We start from the raw sequence: 25,760 nt of genomic DNA, 5'->3' as shown, positions 1-25,760 counted from the left end.
TGAAAACCTATATGCTAACTAGCTGGAAAACCTGGGAGAAATGGAACACTTCCTAGAAAAATACAACCTTCCAAGGCTGACCCAGAAAGAAACAGAAAACCTAAATAGACCAATTACCAGCAACGAAATTGAATCAGTAATCAAAAAACTACCCAAGAACAAAACCCCTGGGCCAGATGGATTTACCTCGGAATTTTATCAGACATACAGGGAAGACATAATACCCATTCTCCTTAAAGTTTTCCAAAAAATAGAAGAGGAGGGAATACTCCCAAACTCATTCTATGAAGCCAACAGCACCCTAATACCAAAACCAGGCAAAGACCCCACCAAAAAAGAAAACTACAGATCCATATCTCTGATGAACGTAGATGCAAAAATACTCCACAAAATACTAACAAACCGAATTCAAAAATATAGCAAGAGGATCGTACACCATGACCAAGTGGGATTAATCCCAGGGATGCAAGGATGGTACAGCATTCGAAAATCCATCAACATCATCCACCACATCAACAAAAAGAAGGACAAAAACCACATGATCATCTCCGTAGATGCTGAAAAAGCATTCAACAAAATTCAACATCCATTCATGATAAAATCTCTCAACAAAATGGACATAGAGGGAAAGTACCTCAACATAATGAAGGCCATATAAGATAAACCCACAGCCAACATCATACTGAACAGCGAGAGGCTGAAACCTTTTCCTCTGAGATCGGGAACAAGACAAGGATGCCCACTCTTCCCACTGTTATTCAACATGGTTCTGGAGGTCCTAGGCATGGCAATCAGACAAAACAAAGAAATACTAGGAACCCAGATTGGTAGAGAAGAAGTTAAACTGCCACTATTTGCAGATGACATGATATTGTACATAAAAAACCCTAAAGACTCCACTCCAAAACTACTAGAGCTAATATCGGAATTCAGCAAAGTTGCAGGATACAAAGTTAACACACAGAAATCTTTGGCTTTCTTAAAAACTAACAATGAACTAATAGAGAAATCAGGATGACAATTCCATTCACAATAGCATCAAAAAGAATAAAATACCTAGGAACAAACCTAACCAAGGAAGTGAAAGACCTATACCCTGAAAACTACAAGAGACTCTTAAGAGAAATTAAAGAGGTCACTAAGAAATGGAAAGTCATCCCATGCTCCTGGCTAGGAAGAATTAATATCATCAAAATGGCCATCCTGCCCAAAGCAATATACAGATTCGATGCAATCCCTATCAAATTACCAACAGCATTCTTCAATGAACTGGAACAAATAGTTCAAAAATTCATATGGAACTGTCAAAGACCCCAAATAGCTAAAGCAATCCTGAGAAGGAAGAATAAAGTGGGGGGGATCTCGCTCCCCAACTTCAAGCTCTACTACAAAGCCACAGTAATCAAGACAATTTGGTACTGGCACAAGAACAGACCCACAGACCAGTGGAACAGAATAGAGACTCCAGACATTAACCCAAATATATATGGTCAATTTATATACAATAAAGGAGCCATGGACATACAATGGGGAAATGACAGCCTCTTCAACAGTTGGTGTTGGCAAAACTGGACATGTAAGAGAATGAAACTGGATCATTGTCTAACCCCATACTCAAAAGTAAATTTGAAATGGATCAAAGACCTGAATGTAAGTCATGAAACCATAAAACTCTTTGAAAAAAACAGGCAAAAATCTCATGGACATATATATGAGTGACTTCTTCATGAACATATCTCCTCAGGCAAGGGAAACAAAGGCAAAAATGAACAAGTGGGACTATATCAAGCTGAAAATCTTCTGTACAGCAAAGGACACCATCAATAGAACAAAAAGGTATCCTACAGTATGAGAGAACATATTCATAAATGACAGATCCAATAAAGGATTGACATCCAAAATATATAAAGAGCTCACATGCCTGAACAAACAAAAAGCAAATAATCTTATTAAAAAATTGGCAGAGGAGCTGAATAGACAGTTCTCTAAAGAAGAAATCCAGATGGCCAACAGGCACATGAAAAGATGCTTCACATTGCTAATCATCAGAGAAATGCAAATTAAAACCACAATGAGATATCACCTCACACCAGTAAGGATCGCCATCATTGAAAAGACAAACAACAACAAATGTTGGCGAGGTTGTGGAGAAAAGGGAACCCTCCTATACTGCTGGTGGGAATGTAAACTAGTTCAACCATTGTGGAAAGCAGTATGGAGGTTCCTCAGAATGCTCAAAATAGAAATACCATTTGACCCAGGAATTCCACTTCTAGGAATTTACCCTAAGAATGCAGCACTCCAGTTTGAAAATGACAGATGCACCCCTGTGTTTTTCACTGCATTGTTTGCAATAGCCAAGATATGGAAGCAACCCAAATGTCCATCAGTAGATGATTGGATAAAGAAGAGGTGGTACATATACACAATGGAATATTATTCAGCCATAAGAAAAAAACAGATCCTACCATTCGCAAGAACATGGATGGAGCTAGAGGGTATTGTGCTCAGTGAAATAAGCCAGGCGGAGAAGGACAAGTACCAAATGATTTTACTCATATGTGGAGTATAAGAACAAAGGAAAACTGAAGGAACAAAATAGCAGGAGACTCATAGAACCCAAGAATGGACTAATAGTTACCAATGGGAAAGGGACTGGGGATGATGGGTGTGAAAGGAGGGATAAGGGCAGGGAAAAAGAGGGCATTACGATTAGCATGTATAGTGTGGGGGCGGCACGGGGAGGGCTGTGCAACAGAGAGAAGACCAGTAGTGATTTTACAGCATCTTACTACGCAGATGGACAGTGACTGTGAAGGGGTATGTGGGGGGACTTGGTGAAGGGGGTACCCTAGTAAACATAATGTTCTTTCTGTAATTGTAGATTAATGATACCAAAATAAACAAATTAAAAAAAGTATTTTAAAAGCTGGGCTTGTTAGAGATTGAGTAGTAATTTTAACGAAGCTTTTTTTAAAATCAGGATTTGATATATAATTCTTTTATCTCTCTCTATATGATAAGGAAAAATTCTGACATATCCTAAATTAAGTGATAAAGTCCGGGAATGAGAAACACAAAGGAAGGTCATTTGTCAATAGCCATGGGCCATAGCTAACCAGAAGCTCCTTGTTCCTGACTGAGTCATTTCAACAATCATCTAGAAGGTCCCCAGAACCACTGCATCCCCCTTGAGCATGACCAGTGTCTGACCATCATCAACAACCAATCCACGAGCCTTCTTTGTGGACTAACCACCTATCCCCAGACTTTCTCCACTTCATGTTAGTCCACCTTCCTTATCTACAGCCAATGTGAGTGTAAAGAACTTTCTTTTTTTGAGATCCCTCAGAAATGGGCCCTGTTTCTTGAGTCTGGTGGAAAAATAGTTTCTGAGAACCAGCCTGGCTACTAGGGAAGCAGAAACTTCCTGTCCCAGGGCTCAGCCCTTTAACTTGCTAGAATCTATAAAGGCTCAATGGACCCATTTATTTCAGAGATCTTTTGGTTTCTAGAGTTTTTGATTTGTCATCTATATCTATATATATCAAAAACACATCTGTGCTGAAGTTAAGTTCCTTTTCAATAGACAGATTAAGTAAAAAATTCCAGTATTAATTGCACATGATGTTCGTAGCATAGAGTAAGATCTTTTTCCTTTTAAGAAAAGACAGATGTTCTTTAGGCTAACATAAGTTAGTTTCACTTAAAAAGTCACAAACTCTTAAGATGCAATTTGTATTGGAAACATTTCTTTTGACACATTACCACCCTTTTGTCTTTTCAGGATGAAATATTTTTATGTGTTACTAGAGTAATGTATATTTATTACTTATGAAATGGGCAGAAGAAAGGAAATTCCTCATAATTCCACCATCTAGAGATTGACATTTCTGTGCTATTTTTCTCTATTTCCTTTACTCCTTTGAGATTGTTAAAGTCTGGATCCTGCTTTTTTTGCTTAAAATAGGAAAATTCTTATGCTATAATGCTATTATAAAAATGGGAGCAGCAACTTAGATAAGAGTAGCCAGTGTTTTTGTAGTTAGCCTGATTGGGTTCAAATCCCTGCTCCCTCCTCTTACTAGTTGTGTAACCTTGGGTAAGTTACTTTACCTCTCTGTCAACTTCTTCATCTGTAAGATGGAATGTTCCTGCTACATACTACACAGGCTTTTTATGAAAAATGAATGAGTTCGTATTTGTAAAGCTCTTAGGTAATGCCTGCAGTACTATATGTAAGTGTTTGTTATTATCATTTTAATGATTGCATGACAGTCCATTGTATCTATTCCCTTATTAGCGGACATTCAAATTGTAATTTTTATCAGCCTTAGTATATTACTAATTTGCAGCCATTTCCAAGTATAATTGATAGCTGAGATTTTTTTATGTTGTTAAATATTTACACTGTATGGGTGCTTCTTGAGGATTCTTCAGCAAGGTGTACAATAAGTATAATGACTAATAATTTTTTGTATTAAAGTATCATTGATATACAATCTTATGAAGGTTTTACATGAGCAACATTGTGGTTACAACATTCACCCATATTATCAAGTCCCCCCTCCCCATTTGTCATTGTCCATCAGTGTAGTATGATGCTATAGAGTCACTACTTGTAATGACTAATAATTTTTTTTTAATTTTAATAATATATTTTATTTAATCCAATAATAGGTAAAATATTATCACTTTACCTAATCATATAGAAATTTTTGGTAATTACTCTTTGAAAGCTGATGGGCATTTTACTTGTAGCATATTTCAATGGGAACCAGCCACATTTCAAGTGCTCAGTAGCCATAAGTGGCTAGTGGCTACCATACTGAATAATGTCAGTCTAAAGTAACATTCTTACTCAAATGTTTTTTCTTCCAAGAAATTTGAATACCGTTACTTAAGTTTCAGTAGTTTTCCCAAACTCTTTCCTGATGAACACAACCAGTATTAGTAGTATTTTTTAATCTAAAAATTACTTCAGTAACAAGCACACAAGAAAAATCTGTTAGTTCATTTTTGTTTCCTATTAGTATTAGGAAAGGAGAGTTACTGAGAATGGTAATAGTTCCTATGACTTGTTCTCTCTCTTCTTAACCATTTTTTAAATTGTGGTAAAATATAACATGAAGTGTGAATGACTAATAATTTTTAAGAATCCAGTCCAAAAGTAGGTAAATAAAGAGGAGAGAAATTGTTTATGAGACTTATGGGGGAGAAAAAAAACGCAATTCATTAAAATTGGAATAGAATGGAGCACTGCTACCATCCACACCCCCATTTCACTACCAACATCATCACTTCCTCCACTTCCTTTTCTGCTTGTACAGAAACCTCATTCACAGACATGACTTTTCTTGGAAACTTCCTAGAGGTTATTCCTTTTCTAGCATCCAGCATTTGTTTCATAAGACTAAAATATCAACATTCACAAAGTTTGTCATTCCCACTTTCAAACTTTCTCCAATTTATTACACATTTCACCTACTTTGGGGTTCATAGAATTCTCTTATCACCCTGTCTTAATCATCCACTCACTTCATAGTTGCCTGTGTTCATAAATCATAAGCTCTATGAGGACTGTATCCTGAGCAGCTATAGACATAGTGGCATATAGCAAGGGTTCAAGAAATATTTGTTGAATTAACAGAAAAGGAGTTTGGCCCCCAGCTCAAAACTTTCTACTTCAGGTTTTACTTTTAAAGGAGACTTATGGACATCCCTATATCAGTGTCCTGTTGCTGTAAAAATTACCACAAAGTTGGTGGCTTAAAGCAACAAATATTATCTTAACAGTTCTGGAGGTCAGAAACTAAAAATAGGTCTCATGGGGCTAAAATCTCAGTGTCAGCAGAGCTGCATTCCTTCTGGAGAAAGTCTTTTTTCTTGCCTTCTCCAGCTTCTAGAGGCTGCCCACATTCCTTCAATTATGATCACCTGACTCCTTCAAAGCCAGCAGTGACAGCAAGTCTTTGTCACATCGCAGCACTTGGGTACTGACTAGCCTGCCTCCCCCTTTCACTTATAAGGAGCCTTGTGACTATATTGGGTTGACACAGATAATCCAGGATAATTTCCCCATGTCATAGTCAGATGAGTAACAGCCTTAATTCCATCTGGAGTCTTGCCATGGTTATATAACGTAGCCACAGGCTCCAGGGATTGGGATGAGGATGTTTGGGGGACCATTATTCTGCCCACCACAAGCCATAGCTAACACCTTTGCTATATATCTTGCTCCTATCTTCCCAATTCCAGTTAATCTACCTCTACTACCCTGTAGTACTTCTTAGCCGTACCCACCCTAACTCTGAAATCTTAAACTATGGAGTTTTATTTTCTGACCACAATTTGTAATCTTTCTGTATTTTGGAAAAGTATGAAGGGGCCACATCACTAAGGCCTTATTTATTAGGTTAGGTAGTCTGAACTTGAACCTGAACAAAACCAGAAGTTAATGCAGAGTTAAATCAAGAAAAAATAATGATGAACAGACCCATAGACCAATGGAAGAGACTAGAGAGCCCAGATATAAACCCAAGCATATATGGTCAAAATTAATATATGATAAGGAGCCATGGATATACAATGGGGAAATGACAGCCTCTTCAACAGTTGGTGTTGGCAAAACTGGACAGCTACATGTAAGAGAATGAAACTGGATCATTGTCTAACCCCATATACAAAAGTAAATTAAAAATGGCTCAAAAACCTGAATATAAGTCATTAGACTATAAAACTCTTAGAAGAAAACATGGGCAAAAATCTCTTGAATATAAACATGAGCAACTTTTTCCTGAAGAAAAAATAATGAGTGTTCCAAAGCCAAGGAAACTGGCCTTTAAAAAGGAAATAATGAATAAATTATATGTCTTACATAGTAATCTTTTCTCCCTTTAATTTGCTTTTAATTAGGAAAAGCATGGGCCCTTAGGAGATCATGAAGAGGTGGCCAGGGTATCTTCTGATAAAAAACAGGTGAATTTTTATGGTTTAAAAGAAAAGACATGTATTCTCATAATAACAACAAAAAGAATGGTATGAAGTAGAATAAAAATCCCTCTTATATTCAACTTCTCCATTTCCACTTCAAAGGGAGTTTCCTATATATGCTTCTAAAAATTGTCTGTGCATTTACAAGACTATACATGCCTATTCTGTTAAAAAGATTATTGTATAATATGCTCCTCCATCTTGCTTTATAAAAAATTTTCAAATTTAACTCTTGACACATTTATTCCCATGTTAGTTCATACAAGTGTATAGAGAAGCACTCTTACATGTTTCTCTTGAACTCTAACATATCTTGCTGGTTTAAAGACTGTCAGACCCTAACTGCTCTTTACCTGGGCTATTTCTCAGATGTGTTTGCAGCAAGCAACCTTAAGGGTTGACGTAATATTTCCCTCTGTGACAAAGAGCAGGTTTACTTACTGTTTGCAGTAAGAAAACAGAATCCTTTAGCTTGGTGTTCCTCTCCTATAACACAACCCACTTCGTGTCCAGGAATCCATTTAGGCCCATCTGCATGACCCCTGTGGGACTTGTGGGCCAGGAACCATCACAAGCATGATGTTTATACTACTTGCTATGCTGTGATAAAGTCCTTTGTCTCTGACCTGGGAGTTTCATGTCTGCCGCCAGCATCCATGAAAGGCTGCCTCCATTTAATGAGCTCTAGTGTGCTGAGATCTACGGGTTTTAAAAAAACTTACTGAAAGTATTCAGAAGTAGATACTAACATATACTTCATATTTGAAGGTCATAAAACTCTCAAGAACTTTCGTGATGGGAGGGGACAGGGTTCACAAATTCAAGGTAAATGTATAGCTTATTTAATTAATTAAATTTATTTTTTGAGAATTTGTGCCTCTTCATCTTCTTCACCTAGTTCACCTAAAGTAAAGCTTATTTATAAGTCATGATCATTCTATTTTAGGTGGGTTTTTTTTATGCCTATTTTGTAAAGGAAAGATTTTTATATTCCTCTTAAATGTCTTTATAGTTTAGGAGATGGTTAACTAAAAAAAGAGAGTTCTATAAAATCTTTGTTTCTGTTTCACCAAATATCCATCTTCACAGTTTCAAACACTTATACTCATAACTGAAACTGAAACTTGACTTTTTGTTAATGTAGCTTTGGTCTGATATTTAACTGATTTCAAATGTGTCCTATTAGGGATAATATAGAGTAAAATCCCTTTAAAGGGGGAGTACAGAAAAATGAATACCCTATTCTCAGCCCAAGTTCCTTCAAATTGTAGCAATCAGTCTCAAACCCAAGGATCAGTTTTACATTCTTCCCTTCAGAGTCTTTTGCTATGAAAACCATAGACCATTGTGTGCCTTTTGTAGAAATGATTTTACCTTAGTTTGTTTTATCTGATACTAATATTGTTACACCAGCTTTTTTGATTAATGTCTGTGTAAGTTAGGACACTAGGTTTAAAGTAACAACTCTTTAGAAACCTAGCCAGTCCCCAGCCTCTAGGGTTTAAAAGCAGAGTCTGCCCAATCCCTTGCCTGTAGGTGGGATCCTGCTGAGGTGGCTCAAGCTTATGCTCTGTCTTTTGAGGTCTCTTACCTTCCCAGCACCTGAGGGTATGCCTTCCTTTCTTTTGAGTTTGTTTTCCTAATTTTTCCTTTTTAGGAAATTATCTAGTCCTATTCTAGATGTATAAGTAACAAGTCAAAACAACTTGGTTCTTGCCCTTTACTGGGTTAAAATATATTCAGTTTTCACAAGGACAAATTAATGATAATTAATGCTTCATTGTTTGGTTAAGAAAGCTGAGATTTAGAACATTTCTGGTATAATGTCAATGTTAAACTTTGAGAAAGTCTTTTGGGCCTAATGAGAAATGTGCTTTTCAAACTGTTCAGATAAAGAACTAAAAACTTTCATTTTATTATTAAATCAAGTATAATCCATGATAATGATCATTAGATATGTTATAAAAATTCAACTCAGTAAATTTAAAGATCTGACTGACTGTATTCAATGATTCATGAATTAGGCAGCATCTCATCTAGTAAATAGAAAGGAGTTCCAAAGAGCTGTAAAAATGGGAGATTTCTATAGGCAAAAGGGGTCAGAAAGAGGGAGTTACCAGCAAAGAGTGGATTGTTTCAGGCAAGCTCACCTTCCCTTTGGGTATCGACGGGGACGGCCTTTGTCTTCTCACATGTCTGAAAGCACCTTCCCCCACGTCTGAATGCAGCACCACGGGGAAGCGCCCTCTTGAGAGCAACCGGTGCAGTCTTTGGACGTTATCTGCCCGCTGAAGCATATCTTGTCCTCGAAAAGGAGCCAAGAAGCCTCACTCTGAAAACAGGGAGACCTTGAGGATGTGTGAATACACCGCCCCTGCTTACTGGGCAGACTTTAAGAAAATCAACAAGGTGCTCTGGCCTGTCCCCCCCTGAGAAGGGAAAGATGAGTATAGCACTTGGCTGAGGTCCAAGAAAGGCAGGATAAAAATAAAGGTGCTGCGCCACATCAGGGCTGCAGCCATTGTCTGTCTGTCTGTGTTGTCTGTGTTTTTTGTTTTCTCATTTCACCCAAAAGAAAACGTGTGGCACACTACAGGTATGGCAGGGGTCTATCAGGAAGATTTCTTCACTAGTGCTGACCTGGAAACTCCAGGCTGACTAGTTAAGATCATATTCCTCAGAGAGGCTGAAACTGCAATTCGGTCACATATTAAGCCTCAGTTTGGCTTTGTACAAGTTTCCATTTGGGACTTGTTTTCTGTTTTTTAACATGTTTTACAAATTATTATTTTGTACCTTAATGTAGGTGAAGAGAACTGGTCTGGTGGTCGTGAAAAACATGAAAATCGTTGGTCTCCACTGTTCTAGTGAAGATTTACATGCTGGGAAAATTGCTCTTATAAAGCATGGGTCAAAGCTGAAAAATTGTGATCTTTATTTTTCCAGAAAACCATGTTCTGCTTGTTTGAAAATGATTGTAAATGGTAAGTGCAGATAAGGCTTTTTGGGGGATTAATAGCATTTATCTGAGAATAATCAGTGGGAACAAAATGCCTAAATACCACAGAGATAATTTAGAAATATAAACATATATCTAAAGACTGAAACACTGTAAGAAGACTTAGAAAACATGGATTCCAGTCTCAGCTGGGTCATTAACTAGTTAGGTAACCCTTTGTGTATCAGTAGACCAGTGTTAGCTGCTATAACAAATAAACACCAAAATTTAAGTGGCTTAATGTACTAGACATTGATCACTCAAGTAATAGTCCAATGCAGGTGTTGCTGAACAGCCGGCAGCTTTTCTCCAGATGGTTGATTCATCAGCATAGGCATCTTCTGTCATATTGCTGCTGTCATCCCCTAGGGCCTTGAGTCCTCTGTATCCAGAGGCAGACTGAGGAAGAGAATAGAGAAGGCAAACCTATTAATAAAACCCTGGCTTGAAACATTTCTGTTCACTTTCCTTGTGGGAACTTTAGTTTCTGACTGGATAGCTGTCTCCCAATATCTACATTTGGAGGGAGAAGCATAAGTTATTATATTAGGTATCCATCGCTGACATCCCAGGCTAATCCTAAAACTCTCTGTGCTTGTAATTCTATTTTGTATCCAGGTTAGTATGCAGACCATTCTCCCACTTAAAAAATACATCTTTTACATAGGCACTGTTATATAGTGATTTATGATGTGAATTATAGATTTGGTTTTCATCCCATTCCTGCACAGAGGAACTAAAACCCTTGGAATTTCCTGAGTGATAAGGGTGATAAAGATGTCTTTCATTATTCGTTACAAGCCCCTTTCAACCACACCTGAGTTTATGTTAATGCAGTGACTTTTGGAAAAACCCCTGTGGATGGGGCCTGGTTGCTATGAGAACCAAACAGATGATTAGAGGTTTGGAACTTTCAGTCTCGCCCCTTAGACCTCTGGAGAGTGGGGCTGAAGTTTGAGTTGTTTTAAATCCAATTCCTTTGTAATGAAGCATCCATAAAAACCCAAAAGGATTGGTTCAGAGAGATTCTAGGGGGCGGGGATATAAAGGCTAATATAGTTCCAGTCCTTTCCCTAAAGTTGTTACTTGGGGACCAAAAATAACAATTGCACATGTCATCTAGTACCAAATCAGTGATACAGGCTCTTAAGTGATACATGAACTCAGAGGAGAAACAGTGACCCCATGCAGGTCGGCATGTCATATAAGGCTGGGGCTTAAGCTGGATCTTGATGGGTCAAGACTTACAGGAGGAAGGACGCGTTTCTGGTCAGGGGACAGCACATGTAGGGTCATCGTTGTGAGAAGCAAGGTTTTGGTTGTTGATGTTTGAAATAATTATTGTTGGTGAGAATAGTAGCAGATGGATTGTAAAGAAAGGTTGGGGAGTAGAGAACTTTGAAAAATTGTGTGGTCTTTCAGCTTTATCTCATAGTTCTTAAACTTGTTTTGAGGAAGAGCTATTTTTATTTACATCAGAGTCTTCAGAGTAGTGAGCAGATAGGCGGTGATGGCAGTGATAAATGGAGCTCTTCTGGAAAAAGGGGTCCTGTGGCCAGAACCTGCTGACCTGCCACAGGTATTTCAAGTAGACAGGTATCTCTGTTAGCTATTAGATTCTGTAATTTTCCCTCTGCAGATATGAATAGAGAAGAGGGTATGATAGTGGTGGTGGCATTGTTTTTTCCCTTTGCCCACTAACTGGGCAGATGGATATTCATTTTATCACTTGTGTTGATTGACTTGTTGGAGCATGGAAAGATGAGAGGTTGAAAGCTTGATTGACTGTTGTATTAGGCAAGGTATGAGTAAAATTGGGTTCAGATGGTGGCGTTGGTATAGGGAGGAAAGAATATGAAAGAGCCAAAACATGTTGACTGATCTCTTCTAGAGTTGAGAGAGAAAAATAAATAAAAAAGAGTTGAATTTTGCCTTGCATAGACTATGCTGGAGGCACTCTTAATAGCCTCAGAGCAAAGAATTAGAGAGAAAAATAAGGGAATACAAGTAACTCACCACTGCTGAATGTCTTTGAGTTAAGATATTTAAACCTGGCGAGAGAGATAATATGGAAAATCAGGAAAGACCTGCAATGGAAGTGCTAAAAGTTTGTGTTAGACCCATATATAAATAAAATCACCGTGTTAGATTGGGTTTATATATTTTAGGAAGAAGTATGACTTAACCACATGCTATAGCTAAGGTACTATAGTTAAAATACAAAGCAAATGGTTCTAAAGCACAGGGGTTCTTAAAGTGTGCCTAAAGTCAAAACTATTTTCATACTAACACTACATTTATGTTAATAGTACCAAAGAAATGTAAGACTGTTATTGTCGTAGTTTGAATCAGAGTGGTAGTAGTCATTGTACTCCTCATGGCCACATACTTAGACTTAAAAAAAAAGTTTCATGTGCATATGTCCTTAGTGAAACAGTAAACATTATTAATTTTGTAAAATCCCAACGCTTGAGTATACACCTTTTTGATATTCAGTGTGATAAAATAGGAGGTGAGCATAAAGTACTTTTGCTGCAAACCTAAGTATGAAAGTTGCCTTAAGGAAAACCACTTACGTATGCAATTATTTTGAGTTATGAATTGAATTGTACACTTTTTTCATGGAATACCATAAACTGACAAAAAATTGTTTAGACATGGTTATTTGGCAAACATTTTCTCAAAAATGAATGAAGTGAACCTGTCACTTCCAGGAAAACAACTGACAGTATTTGTTGCTAGTGATAAAAATTTGAGTCTTCGAGTGAAAATTAGAATTTTGAAAAACTGGTATCCACCATCATGAGCTTACAGTTTTCCAATACTTAAGGTCTCTTCTGATGAAATTGGTGGTGATATTAATTAATAGGATTTTTTTAATACTGTAAAATCAGTAAGCCATTGTTTTCCAAATAACCAATGCATGCTGCTACAAAATCATGCATGAGTAGAAGAACCATTCTAAGCACAAAATAGACCAATGGACTTTAACTTAAAAGTACAAAAAGTTTGTTGGTATGATTTCAGATTGCACATTGTAAGTAACCTTTAGGAAACCATCCCTTATCAAATTTTTATGTAGTGTCAGAGGTTTGTTCACAGTGATCTGAAATGGCTTTTAAAATACTCCTTTTTCAACTAATATCTGTGTGAGACTGGGTACTTTTCATATACTTCAGTGAAAAAACCGATCACAACAGATTGAAAGCCACAGCAGATTTGAGAATACAGCTGTCTTGTATTAAGCTAGACAGTAGATGTGTAAAAACATAAAACAATGAAATTCTTCTCTTCTTCTCAACTAGTTTTTGTTGTTTTGAAAAGTATAGTTATTTTTCATAATACTTTGTTATTTTTATTAATGTATAATAATAAAGTTCTTCACTGTTACTTTTTAATGAATTATTAAATATTTTAGAAATCTACATTTTAATTTTCTAATACAGTAAATATCAGTAGATATAATCCAAAACAAGCTCTTTGGGGTCCTCATTTATTTTTTAAAGTGTAATGGGTCTGAAACAAAAAAATTAGAAAACCTTTGTTGTAGTATTTACCACTGGTACATGAACATCTGTTCAAAGATTAGTCATCCACTTTTCTCCTGGAATCAGGATTACTAGAAACAACCCGGATGCTTAGATGAAAGATTGACCCTAACTGCTGGTTATAAATGGATTATGAGAATTCCAACACTGTGAAGGTGAAATGCAGCTGCAGGAAACACTCTGATACTAGCTTTGAGACCTTCAAAATTGTTTTACAGCTCAAGCCACAGTGAATCAGGAATAGCAGGGAGCAAATAGAAATGTGCATTGTTCAGCTAAGACTTTTTAGCTCATCTACTATGAATGCAGAACACCCTGTGGGCAATCTGTCTATTCACTTCTGGGAACAATAATAAAAAACATCTCTCCTTAATGAAATTGCATGAAATACTAAGCAAAGGGGTCTCTTTGTTGTATAATACTAATTAATTGATGAACATTTGGTGATTAATTCTGTATAAGGTATGTCTTTGTTTAATCTGAAATACAAATTAAAATATTTTTTTCCTCTGTTATCCAGTTTTGTTTTCTCTTTTGTAAATTGTCTGCTCATATATTTTTGTCTCCCGTGAGGGCTTACTTTTTTTGTCAATTCATATGTTCTGTTAATGAATTAAAATATTCTCTGTATATTAAAGATTACTAACCTTTCCTCTGTCACATTGCTTGAAAAATGTTTCTTCTAGTTTATCGTTATGTATCTAACTTTGTGGACTTAAAAAAAGTACTGTTGCTCATCTCACTCCCACTGCCATCTTCACATTATAAATACTTTATGGACATTTTAGATAGCTATATAATATTTTATTATAAGGAGGACTGTAATTTGTTTAACCATTCCCTTATTTTGGCCACTTAGGTTTTTTCTTTGTTTTTGTTTTGGAAACAATGCTTCACTAAATATATGCATATGTGAATTTTTATCTCTACTTAGAATATTTTCTTAGAAAAGCTTCCCAGAGGAAGAATTCAGAGTATACACAAATTTTTAATGCATATATGAATTATTTATTCAAATACAAAACTCTAGATAGTATCAGTTGTCAGCTGTGGTATTTCTAAAAGCAGGCATTTGATTACTTGTAGGGCTCTGGTATATAGCCCCAGTACTGAGTTTTGGGACCACACTTAACAAAGTCAGTGATTCTATATGTATCTTCCATGGCTTTGTTAGGAATCAGCAAATTTCCTGTAAGGGGCTAGATAATAAATATTTTAGCCTTTGCAGGCCATATGTTGTCTGTACAGTTCCTCAACTCTCAACTCAGCTTCTCCATTGTAGTGCAAAAGTAGCCAGAGACCATGCCAATTAATGGGTGAGTCTGTGTTCCAATAAAACTTTATTTATGGATGCTGAAATCTGAATTTCATATAATTTTCATGTGTCACAAAATATTCTTTTCATCTTCCCAACTATTTAAAACTATAAAATCCATTCTTAACCTTCAAGCTGTACAAAAACGGGCAACAGATTTGACACATGAGCCATAGTTTGCCAACCCTCAGCCTCTGTTATAGATGACCTGGTAATAGATTTCTGTATTGAAACCTCTAGATGTACTGCAATGATATGGTAGTTATCAAGAAAACCCTTAATTTCATTATGTACCTAAAAACTACTTTTCATATTTTGTATTTCAGCTGGAGTTAACCGAATTTCATACTGGCCTGCTGATCCAGAAATAAGTTTGCTTACTGAGGCTTCTAGTTCTGAAGATGCAAAGTTAGATGCTAAAGCAGTGGAAAGACTGAAGTCAAATAGTCGGGCCCATGTGTGTGTCTTACTTCAGCCTTTGGTGTGTTACATGGTGCAGTTTGTAGAGGAGACCTCCTACAAATGTGACTTTATTCAGAAAATTACAAAAACATTGCCAGATGCTAACATTGACTTTTATTCTGAATGTAAACAAGAAAGAATAAAAGAATATGAAATGTTATTTTTGGTTTCTAATGAAGAAATGCATAAGCAAATACTGATGACTATAGGTTTGGAGAACCTATGTGAAAATCCATACTTTAGCAATCTAAGGCAAAACATGAAAGATCTTATCCTACTTTTGGCCACAGTAGCTTCCAGTGTGCCCAACTTTAAACACTACGGATTTTATTGTGGCAATACAGAACAGATTAATGAAATTCACAATCAAAGTTTGCCACAAGAAATCGCAAGGCACTGCATGGTTCAGGCCAGGTTACTGGCATATCGAACTGGTGAGTTACATGCTTGGTTCGCAAATTGGGGCTGATGGGTTGGGTTGTATTTGTCTCAGAAATAAATGTTAATCTTATCTGTGGTAGAGTTCATACTCATAGATACTGAAGTTTTGCTGGTCATACAATATAGAGAAGTTAGTGAGATCCTTGAGTAGACAACTCTTAGAAGAGTTTTAGGATTTTTTGTGACCTTAGATTTGGTGCTACATTTATAAATCAGGATCTGATAATCTAGGCCATTCTTTCTGCTTCTTGCTTTTGTCATTTCATTGTTCATAGAGATGGGACAAAAAGAAAAAAAAATCATTTTTGTTAACTTCAATATTTTGTATGTATCCAATATTTAATAAAAACTTTAAAAACCTTTACAATAAAAATAAGAATTCAATATAACAGAATCAAGTAAAGGAATATTGGCAGATTCTTCCCATTGCTGGTATATATTCAACCAGCAAGTTGTGAAACATTTTACTTTATTAAGTTGTGCGTGAGTATGTATATGGAAAAGGAAAATGTTACTTGTGAATTTTCTTTATTGTGATAAAAGATGGCATCCATATTACCAATTATAGAACAGTATTTTTACATCTTCCAGAAGTAAGATTTTTCAAAGTAGAATCATGATCACTTTTAAAAATGCAACTTTGGAATGAAAAAAAGCAGGCCAGAGGAGCAGTAAAGTAAGATTTGGCAAGTGGACTGTAGTAGCATATTTTTAAACTTATCCCAAGAAAAGAGAAGAGAAATTCTTCAGAAAAGGTCCATACAATTGCCACTGGCCTGCAATATATTCTAAATAAAGATCACAAGTCAAAGTAATTTCAGTAGAATATAGAGGTTCTCAATTGGCAGCTTATCAGGATCACTATTGAAACCTATACTAAAAGTATAAATGCTCAAATTCCAACCTAGACTTACTGAACCAAGTCCCTAAGGGTGTGGTTTAAGTTTATGAACTTTTTAAGTTCTGCCAGGGATTCTGATGTTCACTCAGCAGGGTTAATAATCACTCAATTCTTATTAAAGAATTTGATTCTACTTACAGGTGCAAGCTATATGACACCAAACAACTGTATTGTGTAAAAATCTGATTTAATCTAGTTATCTTGTATCATGGGTCATGCGTTAATATCTTTGCCAAAACCAGTTTTATAAAGAATTTTTCTCTAACCCATTCTGGAAGGATTGAAACATAAATGGGAACAGCTGTTACAGCTGTAATTTACTAATCCCCCTTTGCTAATTAGAATTCAAATTTCAGAGTGAGTGTAAATTGAGAGTGATCTACTTGCTGTTCTTTTACTTAATCTCAGTACCTCTTGCTTCTCACAGGAAAACCCATTATACCATGTATGATTCTAGTGCTTCGAGATTCAATAATATATAGATACAAATTTCCATATATTCTCTATTAGATACCCTAATTATACATTTATCCACTATTTCTGTGCAGAGTTTTGTACAGAAAGCCATGCTTCTGCACTTGATGGGCAATTTAAAAGATATTTCAAGGTTAATTTTTTGACTGGTATGACTCTTTGCCTGGAACTCAAATCCTGAAAAAAATGCAACTCTGTCATGCACTCCACTCCACTGTGAGCTCTTCTAGGGAAGAGAACCATGTCATTATCACAATTTTTTTCTTAGTACTAACCACAGTGTATTGAATGGATAAAGGAAATCTTTTTACATTCAAAAGTAAATGGTCCGAATCCCTTATCCAAAACCGTTGGATCCAGAGGAAAAGGAATTCAGAATTTGTCAGATTTCAGAAAGGTAATGCGGTGCATATACTGTTTATTACATAGCACTCCCTGGGGATCTGGGGCAGTAACTTTGTACTCAGACACATTTATATAGATGGAGTAAAATACATACATATAGCACCAAGTATTTAGTTAAGTGTGGCCACATAATAAATACATCAAGCTCTCCAGAAAAAAGAAAAACTTGATAAAGGGATTTCAGATAAGGAATTCTGGACCAGTATTTTTCATTGATGACAAATAATAATTTATTGAACACTTACTATGTGTCTAGCACAGAGCTAGGCAATTTATATATCAATCTAATTTAACAATTAGGACAATTGGGTAAAATAGATATTCCCATGTGCTTCTAAAAACTCAGACTTAATTTCACACTATTCAGTTTGCTTTGATGACTTCGTATTTCACTCTGTAGGTGAAGAAATCATTCCGTTAAACCATTTTGTTTAAAAATATACATCTGCTTAAAATGAATTCCAAAACCTCTGGCAACAGAGTTGTAAAAAGTACTGGAGAGTATGTGCTTAATTGCTTTTTGAATGGTGAATAAATAGGATCCACAGAGGTGTCATTATAAGTGTGTTTCCAGGATACTTTGACATAATAAAAAAGTGACAAAATTTGTTTAGACTGAGGGAAACAAAAGTGGGCATCACATCTTATCTACCTGGTTTAAGTGTGATATTCAGTCTTTTGGGGTCCTGTTTTCTTATTAGACTAAGTGACTTCCAAAGCTGAGGATTATGCCTTCCTCCTGTGCCACAATGTTATGATGAAAATAAGTTGGAATAGCCAAAAAAATTGTTTCAAATAGTAACTCAGTGGTTCTCAACTGTTAGTATACCTATGAAGCAGGGAATGCTCATGAGAAATGCAGACTCCTGAGCCCTGCCTGCTTCCCAAGGAGAGGTTAATTTAAGAGATGTCCATGGGAGCCAGGAGTCTGCCATTTTAACAAGCATTCAGTAATTCTGATGCAAGTGGTGTGCAGACCACACTTGGACAAACTCTGACCTGATCACAGAAATGGGAGCTACATTAATCAGTCCTGTGTTTCCAAAGTGATAGGATAAAGAGTTCTCTGACCTTCAGTGATTAGAGTCTTAGGAATTTGGCTCAGTGATTATAAACTGACCTTACTTTCAAAGGTGTACAGAGAAAACCCTGAGAATGACCAGCTCATGGGAAGCAGTTTCTGTAAAAATTATAGACATGGAAAGATTTTTGAGAAAGCTCATCTCTCATTTCAACCTTTGGACTGGGTGAAATCTATTCCATCTAACATGAATGAGGTTTTATTCTGATTCTAAAAGATACATGTAGCAAGGAATATTCTCTTGGGGTAGCTAACTTTAGGCAATAGAGCTGCACACTGACAGACAATCAGGTTTTCCCTCTCCTGGCATGGTTTAGTCTGTTCCCAGACTGAAACAAAGTGGCTCCTGAGACTGAAAAAAACATGAAAAATACTTAGTGTCAATGGTAGGAAAAGTAGACACTCACTATGAAGAATCTGTCTTTCATCTTCAGTTTTCTGTTTCAGATTTATATAAGTACTAAGTAGAGTGGTACTTAAAGGTTTAGGTTTTGCAGGCAAATCTTAAGTTTATAATTTCTGCCACTTGCCTTAGAAATGAGCATAAAGCCAAAATTATATTCTTTTCCCCTCGTGTTATATTCGGAAGGTCTTGGAAGAAACAGAGTTTTGTTAACACCAAAATCCCTTCCATGACAGTCTCCAATCTGTAGAGTAGGCCTGCACCCTCTATTCCTCAACACCGTGTTCATTTCTGCACAGCGCAGGGGTGCTTAGGCAGTTCCTTGTTCCTTCTTTCTCCTGCTTCAGACTTTTAAGTTTCATGAATACAGGGCCTTCTGCTTCCCTCACCATTGTATACTCAGGACTCAATACAGGGAAATCTTTGGTACAAAATTCTCAATGTGAAAGGGGGAGGGCTAGAGGCAAGGCAAGGTTGGGTCTTCAGGGCTAAGTTTTAGGCCCTTAATTTCTTTGCCTGTCTTCCCATCAAGGTAAACAAAATGTTATGTGCTTTGCCTTTAGGATAAAAATGAGATAATGGGTAAAAAGTGCTTAAAATGACTCATACAAATGCTTTGTGATATGATTTTAGAACCTGAGCTTACTTGAACTGAAGATGGGGAATTTCATTATAGTATCATAACTTTTAAAAATTAACTTATTTATAAGACCTGCTGGTTTTTAATGCATAGATGGAATAGTTTCTTTGTACTTTTACTAGAGAAGTATTTAAATATTTTATAATATGTTATTGTATTTATAATGTTACAATATTTATAAATATGTTGTTATCTTATAGGAAGGATTAACTTTTAGGAAATTGTAGGGTGAAGCCACAGTTTTGTTTAATCCTTACCAATATGAAAATGCCCTGGAGTAAGTTCATAGATAATTGTTACTTTCTCTGTCTAAATGTACCTACTTAACTACATTAGTCCCTTGTTAAGATTTTGATAAATAGTATGGTTTTCATAATTACTGTATAATTGTCTTAGAAAAATGAAATTCAGCCTTGTATTACTAGAAGGAAAATGTCCTAAATATGTAGAATGTCAGTTTTTAAATTTTCTCTTTCAGGTTAATGGTTTTAAGAAGTACAGTTTTACTGTGGCAGAGGTTTTGGTTCTGCAAGGAAATTGTAATTTTATAACTTCTGTCACTTGATTTAAAAATGACCACCATGTCACACTGACTTGGCATTGTTTTTCCCCTCAAGGTAAACTGGAGGTCAGGGAAAGGACAGCATTTTGTTTAAATCAAAATCCCTTTCATGCACTTTCTAGCAATTTATATGTGTGAAAATCCATAAAGATTTGTTTATAAGTTTGAACTTTATCTTAGCAAGAGCATTTCCATAAAATGTATTTTCCATAATTAGAGTGTAAACATGCTAGGAGAAGACAGATTTGATTGTTGTGAATGGTTATTACATTGAAACCCTTTTTTGATCAGTTTCATCATCTGCTGGAAATGTCACTAGAAGCCGACTTGTTGCTGGAGAGCCAGTAGTTACCTCGGTCACAACTCTGCAGTGACCTGACCGCAGGGACTGCTGTTTGAATGAGCTCTGCATTGTAGGTCTTGTGTGCCTAGGTTGGTAGCGGCACTGTCACGTTGTTTAGTACCTAGTCCCCATATCCCAGGCTTAAAGTATTTGTTTTAGTGGTTTTCTGTAGTAGTGAAGATGCCAAAGTTTGTTGCTGCATTTATGAAGTATGTTTTAGTAAATGTTATTACTTTTAGAAAAATGTATTTCTAAAACTAACAAATCACTGCTTTTTACTAAGTTGAATATCATTTGTCTTTCAGAGGATCATAAAACAGGAGTTGGAGCAGTCATTTGGGCAGAAGGAAAGTCTGTAAGTATGAAAATAATTCTTTAAACATTTAACCTTAATTTTGTTCCAATTTACTTTAATCTTAAGTGCATTACATTTTATTGACCCACTGGAGTTAATATTTTGTATTGGCTCTTCAGTTCAGTTCAGTTCTATAACCATTTTCTCATTCCCTTAACCATTTTCTAGGTAGGTTCATTCATTTAGCAAACACTTATTTAACAGTTTCTACGGAGTAGGCACTGTGCCACAGTGAAGAGTGGGGAGTTAAATACCATGTTTTCTGTCCTTCATGGCCTTTTATAGTCTAGAAATGGAGATAGAGCAGTGAAAATCAGTCTGATACAGAACTGTAATTATGACATGATACCATGAGAGTGTAGAGGAACCTTTGCTTGGTTAAACGAGTAAACTATTCTTGGAGGAGGTAAGACGCTCTTTATTAGCCTTGAAGAATGAGTAGGAGCTCATCAGGCAGAGCAGGTTAGTGGGACTAGGAGGATAACACAGAGGTAGGAGGTATAGAGAGAATGTGGGAAAAGGCAAGTGCTTTGGCATGTTGGAATCTGGAGTTCTGTGTGTAGTACAGTAGCAAAAACTTGGGCTGGCCTGTGAAGAACTTTGTATAGCATGTATAATGTGGACTTCATCCTTTAGTCAGTGGGATACCCTAGCATAGCTTTCTAACTGTTAGTAGAAATAAAAGGCAAGCCACATACAAACTTTAAAATTTTCTAGGAACCACATTAAAAAAAGTAAAAAGAAACAGGTGAATTAATTTTAGGAATATATTTCACTTATCAGTATCCAGAAATATCATTTCAACATGTAATTAATATAAATATAAATAAAAAATATTCTGCATTTTGAGGGAGTATTCAGTCTCCACAATCCTGTGTGTGTATAGCACCTCTCAATTTGAACTAGCTACTGTACTGGACAGTGCAACCCAAGAATATTTTGAGTGGGAAAATAACCTGATCAGATTTGTATTATTGAAAGAATGAAGGGAGGCTAGACAGGAAAGAGGGAGATTGATAAAAAAGAGATGATGAGGACTAGGAAGTATGAGCATGGAATCAAGATATACTTAGTAACTATGAGCTGATTGAAAGAGAGTGAGGAGCCTAAGTTTAGCTTCAATAGACTCTACAGCAAGTAATTTGACTATTTGCCTGAATGTGTCATAAGGCCGTCAAGTTCAACCTAGCCAACATACCCAGTATCTTCCTTTCTAACTTATTCCTTCATCAGTGGTCATCATCCCATTCCCTGTTACTCCATATGTACAATCACCAGGTACTACGAATTCCACCTACAAAATCTCTCTTGATTGTACTTATCTCTACCTCAACTGTAAACACCCACTAGAATAGGTTCTCTGCCAAAAACTCCCACATAGTTTAAATTACATGTCCAGTTTCATATCATCTCCAGATTATGAGTTTCATGAGGGCAGGGATTTTCTCTCTTGTTTATAACTGTATTCCCAGCACCTAGCACAGTGCCTGGCCTATGGTTGGAACTCTCATTTGTGATTATATGAATGCTCAGCAGCCTTTTGGCCTAACATCTGGTTTTCAACTACTTTCTGGAAAATTTAAGTTTCCAGTTATCTATAGTGCTAGGCAGCATGGTAAAGTGGGAGGATGTGGCTTTGGAGACAAGCAAACTGGGCTTAAATTCTGGCTTTGTTACTAGTTTTGTGATACTGGACAACTAGTTTAATCTCTCTCGGCCTCAGTTGCTTTATCTGTGAATGGGAATAATAATAGTACCTACTGTCTGGGTTGTTGTAAGGATTGATTAAATGAATTAATAGCATGATGTTTGATATTTAGTAAATGCCCAAGAATAATTTATTATTGAGATAATATATTATTTGTAAGCTTTTGTTGGCTCATGTAACACAAACTGCTATAGTAATGAGTCTATTGATACTATCATATGAGTAATTATAACATCGAAATTTAGTGAGGTTTGTAGCATATTCCAAACTATTATAAACACTTATGAGTTATAAAATATTTCACTTTAATAATTGATAAAGCATTCATATTAACACCTAATATGCCATTGACCAGGAGGAGAAAAAATAAAGGAGCCACTTAAAAATTTCTATTTAGGTATGTATGTTCAATATTCAATAAATATGAAGATTAAAGGAAAGTACATTTTTTATTTTCTAACTGTATCACAGTGTTATATTTTTTTCCCAAAAACAAAAATTATCTGTTCAAAATATCTTTAAAACTTCTGGCTTGCTAACCAGTTGTACAGCACTGAGTATGTAAGAAATTAACAGTTAGTTAGTACTTTCTATGAATGGCGCACTCTAATAGATCTACTTTAAGGTGTAGAAAAGAGGTATACAACGTGGTTTCTGTTCTATGGGTCTTATAACCTGTTTAGGGAGAGATGTCTGAATGAAGTCATACAATTTGTGAGTTAAACAGGATAGTACAGGTTTCCCTTGCTGTCGGAAGGTAGAGCATTCCTATGAAACCTTCTGTAAGCAAAAATGATGTAAAGCAAAGAAACAATTACCATTAATTTATGTGGAAAAATTTTTGAGCATTCCAGACCCCAGAAATAACTCTAAGGCTTTTCTGATACCTTAGGAGCACATCTTGCTAATGGATACACAAAATAAATTGTGATAAGGCACAGACACTCATAGACACAGTATTGCAGCTTGATGCTGAGATGCTGAGTCAGCTGCCCGGGGAGGAGCTTGGCAGGGTCCCTATCACTGCTCCAGGTGTGTGCTGCCTCCTGCTTGGTTGCTGCAGAAAAAACGCTGAACACTACTTCTGGTTTTTGCCTTTTTTCATAAAAGTGAAATTCCTCTTTTGGTACTAATGTAGGTGTTTGGTAAAAGTGAAGTGGCATAATGTGAATTTCCAAAAAGCAGAAAATACCTGTATTTAATTAACCACTAAAACCAATGAATGCCTTAAGATTATATATTAGAGCTGATTAGCCTTCTTGAAATTTACGTTTGACAGGACCACACTGCAGTAGGAGGATCTAATACTGTATTTGTTTGATGGCTTAGTTTGTAATAAAAAATTGAATTAGTGTAGGAAGTATGATAGTAGGCTTTAAGTATGTACTGAAAGGTACATTTTCAGAATGTTGAAAACTAAGCTTTCTTGGTTTGCTCATCTTCACAGAAAAACTGTGATGGAACAGGTGCATTGTACTTCATCGGATGTGGTTATAATGCTTTTCCTGTTGGATCTGAATATGCTGACTTCCCGCACATGGATGACAAACAGAAAGACAGAGAAATAAGGAAATTCAGATACATTGTACATGCAGAACAGAATGCCTTGACATTTAGGTATGACATTCATTTGCATTATTTTCCTCAAAATGTAGCAAGAGTTAGCTGAAATTAGTTTTCTTTTAGCTGTAATTTATTTCCTTTTTTTTTAATTCCAAGAAACATTATTTCAGAAGTATAAACAGTTATAAGTGGTCCTTGCTGTCTGACCCAAGGCCATTGCCAGAGATCCTCCAGGCCTTCAAACTTACTGAGCAAGTCTTTTTTTTTTCCTTTCTTCCCTCTCTCTCCATTATAAACTGCTGAGAGTTTGTCCTTAGAGTTTTGCATATTTCTGGATTGTAAAACCGTTGTTTTCTAAATTTAAATTAAAGCACTTATATTTGTGAATATATAACTTTTGTTTTGAACCAAATTGATTTGATATAGTTTTCCTTAGAGATTATAACTGGCATTACTTCCTACTAAAGTTAATTTAGGTAATTTCCACAAACATTTCTCAACATTTACCCCTAAGGGGATCATCTTATGGGATTCAAAACTGAGTAAGACATAGCTCTTGCCCTTGAGGAGCTTATAATACAGAGGGGTATAAGAGTGAATTCAACCTAAAGTGACCAATTCGATGGGAAAGGCCAACCAAAAGTGGAAATTCGGGGCTGCTATAGAATAGGGACAGGGAGTCAGAGGGGAAAATCTTCAGAGGAACTTGCATTTGAGCTGAGCTTTAAAGGTTTGGTAGGATTGTGGCAATTGGAGATGCTTGCTTGAGGGGAAGTCATTCTTGCTTCAGGCATAGCAGCAGTCTAGAAGTAGGGAAATGCTGTGTGTTTAGCAACATTAATGTTCCAATTAGTTTGGACCTTGGAGCACATGAGAATAGGTTGGGACTGGACAAGGGAGGGCTTTGAGTTTTGACTCTAATTGATAGGCAGTGGAGAAATGGAGTGGCATTTACTGAGGCACACTAGGGATTACTTAGGTTGCAGGTAAACTGTTTGAATAGATTGGGTTCTGTTGCCATAGTCCAGACAAGCAGAATGAGAGTCTGAACTAGGAAGATGGATATGGAAGGTGGCAGTGGTGTGAGATACCTGTCAGAGAATGGTACAAACCATGGAACTGGGAAACACAATCCCTGCAGCCTTAGATAGGAGCATTCCTTAGTCCTAAACTACCCTGGCCAACAACTCCTCTGTTCTTTTCCTGTATTCTTCATTCCAGACTCACTTGCTTCATTTTGTATGGAGGTAGGATTCTGTTAAATTCTGTTACATCCAAATATTTGTTGAATTATCCTTTCTTGGGTGGGGGTGGATAAGGGAACTGTAACTCAAAACACAACTTTAATATTAACTTAACAATTTAGTAAGAACTGATTAAACACCCATTAGGTACCAGGTAAGTGGTAAATGTTTTGGTACCATGGTGAGTCAGGGTCTGATCATACATGGTAAACTCTTAAAGAGGGTCTTGGTACTAGCCTCTAATTATAGCGATTATAAAGAGGTTCTTTCTTACTTAGGATTGTTCTGTCTCCCCCACTAACTCTCCTTCCATCTCGCCCTCCC

General features: G+C 36.3%; 2 protein-coding genes across 6 annotated transcripts in view; one reads left to right on the top strand and one right to left on the bottom strand.

Moving 5' to 3' along the window:
* The window catches only part of CDADC1 (cytidine and dCMP deaminase domain containing 1), a 59,939-nt gene that overhangs the window by 15,045 nt on the left and 19,134 nt on the right, over window positions 1-25,760 (top strand). For 2 of the 4 annotated variants that reach the window (XM_057494570.1, XM_036904252.2), the window contains 4 exons: window positions 9,800-9,977; window positions 15,181-15,750; window positions 20,872-20,921; window positions 24,077-24,246. In XM_057494570.1, coding sequence (XP_057350553.1) covers window positions 9,800-9,977; window positions 15,181-15,750; window positions 20,872-20,921; window positions 24,077-24,246 — 968 coding nt within the window. Of the gene's footprint in view, window positions 1-6,915; window positions 6,979-9,799; window positions 9,978-15,180; window positions 15,751-20,871; window positions 20,922-24,076; window positions 24,247-25,760 lie in introns of all 4 variants that reach the window. The other 2 variants (XM_057494572.1, XM_036904262.2) reach the window with 2 other exon arrangements.
* CAB39L (calcium binding protein 39 like) overlaps window positions 9,989-25,760 on the bottom strand; it is a 259,969-nt gene continuing 244,197 nt past the window's right edge. Inside the window, exons 9-10 of one of the 2 annotated variants that reach the window (XM_036904309.2) lie at window positions 12,008-12,042; window positions 10,286-10,390 (exon numbers count right to left, since the gene is read on the bottom strand). In XM_036904309.2, coding sequence (XP_036760204.1) covers window positions 12,037-12,042 — 6 coding nt within the window. In that variant the 3' untranslated portion in view covers window positions 10,286-10,390; window positions 12,008-12,036. Of the gene's footprint in view, window positions 10,391-12,007; window positions 12,043-25,760 lie in introns of both variants that reach the window. The other variant, XM_036904290.2, reaches the window with a different exon arrangement.

This window comes from Manis pentadactyla, chromosome 17, assembly GCF_030020395.1.
Source record: "Manis pentadactyla isolate mManPen7 chromosome 17, mManPen7.hap1, whole genome shotgun sequence".
NCBI lineage: Eukaryota > Metazoa > Chordata > Mammalia > Pholidota > Manidae > Manis > Manis pentadactyla.
The sequence above is the reverse complement of the archived record's forward strand: the minus strand, read 5'-3'. Positions and strand labels throughout refer to the sequence as shown.